General features: G+C 39.1%; 1 protein-coding gene across 3 annotated transcripts in view; it reads left to right on the top strand.

Moving 5' to 3' along the window:
- The window catches only part of adkb (adenosine kinase b), a 100,319-nt gene extending 93,762 nt beyond the window's left edge, over positions 1-6,557 (top strand). For all 3 annotated transcript variants that reach the window (XM_034120148.1, XM_034120147.1, XM_034120149.1), the window contains 2 exons: positions 5,848-5,934; positions 6,230-6,557. In XM_034120148.1, coding sequence (XP_033976039.1) covers positions 5,848-5,934; positions 6,230-6,354 — 212 coding nt within the window. In that variant the 3' untranslated portion in view covers positions 6,355-6,557. The remainder of the gene's footprint in view (positions 1-5,847; positions 5,935-6,229) is intronic.
- Positions 6,558-8,915: the final 2,358 nt, after the last annotated feature.

Raw genomic sequence — 8,915 nt, forward strand, 5'->3', positions numbered from 1 at the left:
CCGCAGCACGTCAGCTGTTTTCAGCTATGAAACTCTGATAAACCCACATTAGCAACAAAGTTAGCGACGAGCTCGTGAACATATTACAGGTTTAGCAGCAAGAGCAAGGAATGGAGAACAGAAGGAGCTAAAAGCACAGTGGCTGTTGGACTTTGATGCATCGGGTGTACATTTATCAATCTCTTATCCATCAATACATAACATACTGATTTATTGCGAAGTACAAACTAATAGCATATGTTTTAATGAAGCAAATAATCATGTTCAAAGCAGTGTTCCTGGAAGTACATTTCCTTTCCTGAGAGTCTGAAAATATATTCTTAAGCAGACAGTTAAAAAGAAGGAGAATCAATCCATTGTGCTGGAGGTGATGGATAATTCCTGCCTGCTCCCCTCATTGCTCCTGCATGGAGACAGAGCTGCGCGCCGCTGTGAACTTTATATAAAATACATGATGAATGCAGGCGGGATGAAAGACAATGTGTTTCAGATGTCAGATCTACAAAGGCAAACATGATAAATGTCATTGACTGTGCTATCATTTCAGTGGAGCAGTTACAGTAGTAGGCGCTACAGCATTGGTGTGTGTGAGTGAGTGCGTACGTGTGTGTTAACATCGCTATTCATGCCAGCCAAATAAATGTCAATGAAAAAAGAGAATTAAAGATTTTCATTTCCCAGAGGCGGCGCTCTAATAAACTTGATCTCTCATTTTGTTTGCAATTTGTCCTCCTGTCAGGATTTGATCATTTGCCAGCGTCTGCATGTCATGTTAAACCATTTTATAGTGATTAAGGACGAGAGAATGCTTTCCCCCGTGGTATAATTCTCTAAAAAGAGATGTCAATTTGTTATTGTTCTTTTTTTCCCTGCCCTTCATTTGGAGCCTTTCATCACACCACCGCTTCAAACGTGCCTTTTTAAGAGCTGGGAGCAGGGGGGGAAATGGCCCTTTATTTAGCTGCCACTGACACTGCTGAACTACACTGGGCTTTTGCTTATACACCCATTAAAGCAGTAATTAAGATCATTGTGCCCTGAACCTTAACGGTGTGGAGATCTAATAAACGATCATTCAGCGGGGGTGCCGCTCTAATCGCTGATAAGGACTTGATAAAGCCTGACTCTGCTCCTCGCCGAGTTTTAAGGCTCTCAAGGGGGCTAACCAGGCAGAATTCAACTTGGAAAAAAAGACCTGATCCATACATGTTAATCACACGAGGCAGACTGAGTACTGGCTACAAGGCTCTTTATTTAATGCATGTTTTGTTGTTATTCTCCCCAAATTACAGTAGATTAAACATTGCATAATTATAGAAATGTCTACTTGAAGAAGTCATCTGTTTAAAACGCTGTATGTTTACGAAGAACCAAATCAATTAACTTCCCGCGCTATGAGAAAGAACTCTTTTCTCTTGGCATCCCTCTTTCAATGTTTTCTTTCATGTCTCTCTGAAAGGATATTGGTTGGCGATGATCTTTTGCCTGTGGTTACAGTAATTACAGGCATATGTATCTTTTTTCTAACTCAATTGTGAACAAAGATGCTGGTTATGATAGGGAAACAGATTGAATGTCAACTTGCTCCTAACCTGTCGCGTTCGCCAAGAAAGTGGAAATGTTGTTTTCTTCTCCGAGGCTCAGAGTTTGGCTGGAACGCAACAGGAAGCGTTCCAGAAGAAGTATTCTCGGGGAAGTTTTCTCACATAAAGATGTTGTACTTAAACTTCAGCTCACGCCTTTTAGCTTAATACTCATGTAACATTCCCAGTCATTTAGCAGCCCAGGCATTGAAAATGATGTCTTCATTGATTTATTTGCGTAGATGATAAAGTGTGACGGGATCAATGTGAATTTTAATGATGTGCCAGCTATTTGATCAACCTGCTTCCTGTCAAAGCAACAACAGTGAGCGCTGGAACACAACCTCAAGTAGAGCATGTATTCATTTCAGAAATTCATATACTCATTTTCCAATAAATCCGAGGTCGTCTTATGTGCATGTACAGTAGCTTTCTCTCAGTCAGTGTTGTGCTGTGAATTGGCATTGTTAAAAAGAATAGCCAATAATAAAGGACTTAATTGATACTCGTTTCAAAGAGACGCCTGTTGAAAGAATTTCTTAAGTTTAATCACCACCATTCAAGGGTTGTAATGAGGGAATTATGAAGAGCGAATTAACAAAAGCACACAATTATAGCTTACTCGAAAGAAAGTATTTGAATTATTTCTAGGCTTTTCTCCGGTTTTTTTTCCTCTGTTGCAGGTTACCTGTCACAGCACAGCCCACATATTCACCAACAATCTGCTGCTTCACTCACTTTGTCAAACCAAACTCTAGTAACAAGGATATGTTAGTTTAAAAAAGCACAGCAGAGTTGTATTGATTGAAAATGATGTTGCAGATCTCATTACAGTGAAATGTGAAATGAGTGAGCAAAGTGATGTTTTCAGGCTTTCTACAAGCCAGTAACAACAGAGTCTGTGTTTATTGGCAGGAGTTTCATTTTTTTCTTTTATTGCCATTTCCATGACAGATTTTTACCAATGAGATCTTTGTAACAGGCGACTGAGGAATTGTTGGCCTGTAACCTGAGTTACATGTCAGTCAAATATAATAACATGCCTCAATGAGGTTATGTGAACTTTTCCCTGAAAACTTCAGCTTGGCCGTGATGACAGAAGGAGGAGGGTGATCTATTGTGTCAATAAGACATGTTAAAACATATCACATGCTGAAATTAAAATGTACTTTCAGTTACAGTAAATGCTGACATTGGCAAGCTAATGTGCTAACAATAACAATGCTAACACGTTGGTGTTTAGCAGGAAATGTTGACCATGTTCCCCACCTAAATTGATGGTGTTAGCATGCTAACCTTTGCCTTTAGCACTAAAGTACAGCCGAATCTGATAGGAATGTTATTAGTATTTATTCACAAATCAGTGTCACAAAGTAGTTGGAAAGAAATATGATTTAGACCTGATGATAACAATGTAATCGAACTGAATCCAGCAGCAGATTTTTCAGTTTAGACCAAAACGGTGTTGGCATTGCCATCTCAAGAACTTTAATCGTGACACTGACTTTAGGTTACAGTTATACACTGTAGGATGCTTATAATGGCTGAGGCTGAATTTGTATGTTACTTTAGCTCAAAAAGTGGTTCTATAGTCTGGTTATGTCATGCACAAAACAGCTTTGATTGATAATATTGGAAAAAATATACTAATTTGTGTGGAAAAAAAATGGGAAAAGATTGAGATTTCCTTGAAATAAAAGGAAAATTCAATAGCAAAAAGATGCCCTCATGCATGTTAGTTGTGTAATCCTCAGTTTATATACTGTGTTTCAAAGTAAACAAAATAAGGATCTGTTGATTGAGAATACATAGCTGTAGGTCAAACCCATTACAATGTGTTCAATTACTTCTGACATATCCTGATGATGTATTTTCCTAATATGTCATGTAAGAGCCTTTTGGAAGAAATGGTCTATCTAATAAGTCCTGACTCCTCGTGTACCACCCACCCTGGAGAGGGTAACCACCTCTTTTAATTACCGTACAAATATTTACACAGTTATTTATATCCGATTTGTCGGGTGTAATGAACAGCAGAATATGTGCTGAACAAGTGCAGTAGCGTCAACATTTAAAGCATCCGATTTTATAGCCACAAAGTGCATCGCCTAAGCAAAACCACATCTAACGTTACTTAACTGAGGAATAAGTGACATAACTGTAATTTATTATGAGCCCATTTCGTTGCGTTTAATCGTTTGAAGAGGGAGGAGGATTCTGGAGCTTCTTCTGTGGCATTAATTAAGCAAAGTCGTTATGCTACTAATTAGCTGATCCTAAAAGGATTCCTGTATTATTGTAATTTATTATCAAAGTGACAATCTCCTGCTTCCCTTTTAAGAGAGAAAATGTGTCATTAAGAAAACACAATCTAACTCGTTATCTAATACATCCCCAGCACCTGACCTGCTCACATTGTGCTTTGTGAGATGTGATTTCTGCTGCAACTTGATGCAGTTTCTCTCACAGTAGGTGTGTTACAGTCATTTCCCTGACATCAGGTGTTGAGCATATGTTCGGCTTCAGGTTGTGTATCTTTCACCCTGTAATACAAGAGCAGAAATGTATTCAAGAACTGGAGGGGTTGTCTTATCTGCCGCACAGATATTCTGAGCCGTTGTTAGATTAGCAGGGAGCCTCATTAAACAACTTTTTGTAGTTTTTGTTCTCATGTTCCCCTTAAACTTCCAACCTTTTTCTCTCCATAAGAGGTCTGTCAGCCTTTCTCGCGTTCCTTTTATCCACATGTCCACATGTGATGTCTTTTGTCTCTTGCACCTTTTTGAAGGTTCACGTCGGCACCAGAGCCGTGGGATTGTTTGAAGATTGTGTGTGTGGTTCAGATTGTTCTGACATAAGTTGCTGATTTAATGTCACTCTACACCTCGAGACTCTGTCATCTGGTAGATTTTTTTTCCTTTTCCCCCCCACCCCTCTCCCTTAAACTGGAAGTCCCTTTGAAGTGCATATGCTACTGATAATTGAAGCAATATAATCCACTGAAGATAATAGAGAACCTCATTTAATGGATTCCGTTTTGAACTGAAACGACTTGCAGCGATTGCATTGTTTTTAATTTACCAGAGCACTCACCCAAAGCTTTCGACATGTTAAGAGTTTTTACATTTGATGATCTTTTGCTTTTGAAGAATTAAAGTGAGGCACAGCAGTACATAGCATTGTTCTGTTTACTTGAGTATCCCTTAGTTCAATTTACCCAGTAATTTGTGCTGAAACAATAGGTAAATAATCACAGTTGTACACATTCAGAAAAGAAACATTTTCATGATCAGTCAGTTGTTAAATGTTTGTCATTTAACAAGCAAACATTCTCTAAGACAGCCTCTTAAATGCTAACACTTGCTGCTTTACTCTGTTGCAGATCTTTGAAATTAAATGTATTTGGGTTTTGGACTGTTAGTGGAACAAAACACAATATACAGAAGTCTCCTTGAGTTCATGGAACTTGATATTATTAAATAGTTATTTACCATAATGACATTAAGTGGACTGAAAGATCTATAAAAAATAGGACAAACAGGATTTATAATATGAAGCCGTGTTAGCAGCTCTGTTTGGCTACATTAAGCTAAATGCTAACGCCAGCATGCTGATATTTAGCGGCATTAATGTTCACCATGTTCACCATATTAGTTTGGTATGTTAATATGATACGATTTTCTAATTAGATTTTCTAATTAGCATTAAACAGCACTAAAGTATAGCTGAGATGACAGAAATGGTATTCGTTGAGATCAACCTTATATTGGTACCAGAGGAAAAGTGAGGGGGTTCACTCCAGTTATAAGCATGGTATTCATATATTCTATTCTTTAGAATAGCATGTTTTAGTTTGCTTTAGTTGGCATGTAAGATTCAAACCTTGTGCACTTCAAAGTTCCTAAATACAAAAAAAAGGTGTTATATTCAGTACTGGCTGCCATTAATAATGTGGCATTGTTGAATTTATTAATGACTATTTAAATGTCTTAACTGTTAATCAACATGTATTATGTTACATACATTACTGTATAGAGATCCTTATTTCTATTTTACACATTTTACTAATAAGCCATAAATTATTATACTACTACTACTTGCTGAAGTGCTTAAGTCAAATGTTCCACCATCTCCAATTATAACATTACCTCCCTGTGTAAAAAATTGAAATGTGTTCAATATAAATAGTTTTGAGTCCAATTATGTTATATTTTAAACACTGGTTTCCATGGTAATTAACAGCCCTCTTGTGTCCTTACCACAGGTGAGAAGGTGACCAGGTTCCCAGTTTTGGACATCGACCAAAACGATATCGTGGACACTAACGGAGCCGGAGACGCCTTCGTGGGAGGTACGGCATGAAAAGCATCCTCTACACAGCTTGATTTCTGTTTTCAATCCCCATTAACCTTTGATACTGTCCAACTAAGTGACATAGTTATGGTTCCAGATGATATCAGTATGACATTTAGCATGCTGTTTCCACTCTGTATGAGCTGATCGGAACAGTCACCTGTTGAGGATGACACAGTTTTGTCTCTTCAACCACAATCCTAATCCTGGCTAGTATTAATGATAACTTCTCCTAACATTTTTGTAGATGATGGCAGGTTACAAATTGACTTCTGCTCTTTTCCTCTACCCAGGATTCCTCTCTTCTTTGGTCAAAGAGCATGCAGTAGAGGAGTGCATCCGGGCCGGACACTACTCCGCCAACGTCATCATCAGACGCGTCGGATGTACTTTCCCAGAGAAGCCGGACTTCCAGTGATGCATTTGTCTTTTCCACGAGATACTTGTATATGTATGCTTCAGGATTTCATGTACATTTTTTTCTAATTACAGTGACTCACTGCATGGACTAAGTGCTGCAGCTTGAATATTTGATCAAGCTCGCGAAAGCAACTCAGATGTTTAATGCAATTCAACTAATGTACTAGTATCAAACATTGGAATAAAATGGTTATGTTTAAAGGAGCACTCCACTGAAAATCTATCTTTTGAGTATCAAACTGAACTACAGGCCTGAAAGGTACGAAAACGTGTCAAAATGCATTGTTACAAACTTTTCACAACACATCATCGCTTTCTATCTACATCATTGGCATGTTTCAAACACCCAGGATCTTCAAAACCAAGCTTAATACTCAGTGTCCCAGTACCACATCTTCATTGCTTCTGCTGGAAGTAGTGTTTTTATTGATTTATCTGCAAAGTTTGGAGTTTACATCTTATTGATGAAAAGGATCAGTGGTAGAGAAATTAATTTTCCTGCAGGATACGTTTAAAAAGTTTCGCTGTATGGACGCGTGGCCTCTAAAAGTTTGTTGTTTGTTTCTTCATGGAGGATGGCAGCTGGAGAAGTTACAATCGATCCTAGTGACCCAGAGTTAGGCCAAAAAGACATCTATTGAAAATTCCCTAACCATTCCTCTTGCTTAATCTGCTGTTGATCCTCACGCTGAATATTTTCCAAAAAATGTTGCCAACAAATTGTTAATTAGATTGCTTGAATTGGAAACCACAGAAGTGCTGTATTTAGTAGTGTACACTTTGAGTGCCATCCTTCATGAAGCAGAACACATTTTAAAGCCTTCTTTCAAACCTGCGTAGGGTTATTGTTGATACATACTACAAAACACTTTTTCATTCAAGAACACCTTTTAACATTCAGCTATCATGCTGCAGATATTATGGGTGGCTTTCCATTTCCTGAAAGTGACATTTTTTTAGCGGACAAAGATCTTCTGCTACTCAAACTCAATTTACCAAGATAATCTTATACTAAAATAAAGTTAGATCCGACATATGAGATTTGTTTAACCAGCAGGTGGAAGTTTCTTTGAATACAACCAAATAAAAAATGCAACAACAGGGTTTGTGAATTCCCCCATTATTTAATCAGCCAGAGGCTCCCTCATGCTAATCACTTTTGGACAGCTCAACACCCTCTATTATGGGGGGGGGGGGGGACTGTGGGGACTGGGGGGTGCAGGACCAGCCTGGTGTCCTGGCTCCATGCTTGTTGGGTCCTAACTGGACTCTCGGGGTGTGGAGCTGCTCTGCAGGGCTACAGGAGATCATTTTTCTCAGTTAAGGGATTAGTGGTTGCTCTTCGTGGCGATCATTAGAGGGACCTGAAAATTAGGCTGATCCTTCGTACCCAGCTGTGCTGTCGCTGGGGGTTGGAGTCGAGGATCAGAGGGAGGCGCCTCCCCCTCCCAACCCCCTCCCACTGAGTGTGGGCCAGCAGAAATGTTGGGCAGTGTCTCAAGTGTTTTGTGGAAAACAATTCAACACTCATCTGTTCTACAAAGAAGTGCGATGTAGAATAACATTTTGTGTTCCCCTAGATTAGAACAACCTGTTACATTATATTCCTTTTTAATTTTTCTCAGGAGGAATCCAGTTTTAACACTTCTTGCACAATAGCTCTCTTTTCTGTAATGATGCATAGTTTATGCATGTATGCTAATGGGGGGCGTTGAGGTGAAAACATTCTCCAGCCAAAATGTTATTAACAACTTTGAGACACTTTTTTTTCATCAGCATTTTTCAAGGTTTCACACAGATGCGCTTTGAAAAGGACCACATTTCTGATTGGGCAAGATCACACTCCATGGCAGCTGGTTCATTTGCTTCTCAAGATGACAGATGGCAAAACACAAACACAAAAAGAGGGAGCCATGATCAAGTAATGAGAATGCCTGCCACAATAAGGAAGCTACGACACATACTTTTCACTTTCCCTGGTAAACTTTTGCTCAATGAATGCAGAAGGTTAAAAAAAGACATAAAATATGTGCACTTCATTTACATTCAACAATACTATACTATCTGTTTGTACGCTAATGAGCTCAAGGCAATTTTAAAATGGTTAATGCCAGTTTTATCGTGTAGCAGAATTACACAAAATCAAATTTCATCTACTGTTTGCGATAATTATGCTGTTAACAACTGTGACAAGCGAGAGCGACAACTTGACTTTGTGATATTTGCTAACAAAAGTGAGTTCACGACCAGATTTTTTTTTTTTTTTCTGCGAAAGAGAACCGGGGCCCTGGCCAGTGTTTTGCCCCGCAGATGGGCAGCAGTGTTTGTGAACACCAGTGTGGCAGTTGGCAGGGATTGAGGAGGGGGGATGGGAAGATTGCAATGGCACATGCTCCAATTCAAATTATCCCTGGACCCATGCAGCAGTGGAGGACCTGCTGGGGCCCAGGGTGGCATTCATTAAAACCAGACACAGGCAGGTTCGGTCAGCGCCGCCATCATGACACCAGCCCTAAACGCAAATTGGAAACCCCTTTCATTCACATTTCACCTGGTTTA

The sequence above is a fragment of the Trematomus bernacchii genome, unplaced genomic scaffold (assembly GCF_902827165.1).
Source record: "Trematomus bernacchii unplaced genomic scaffold, fTreBer1.1, whole genome shotgun sequence".
NCBI classification, from domain to species: Eukaryota; Metazoa; Chordata; class Actinopteri; order Perciformes; family Nototheniidae; genus Trematomus; species Trematomus bernacchii.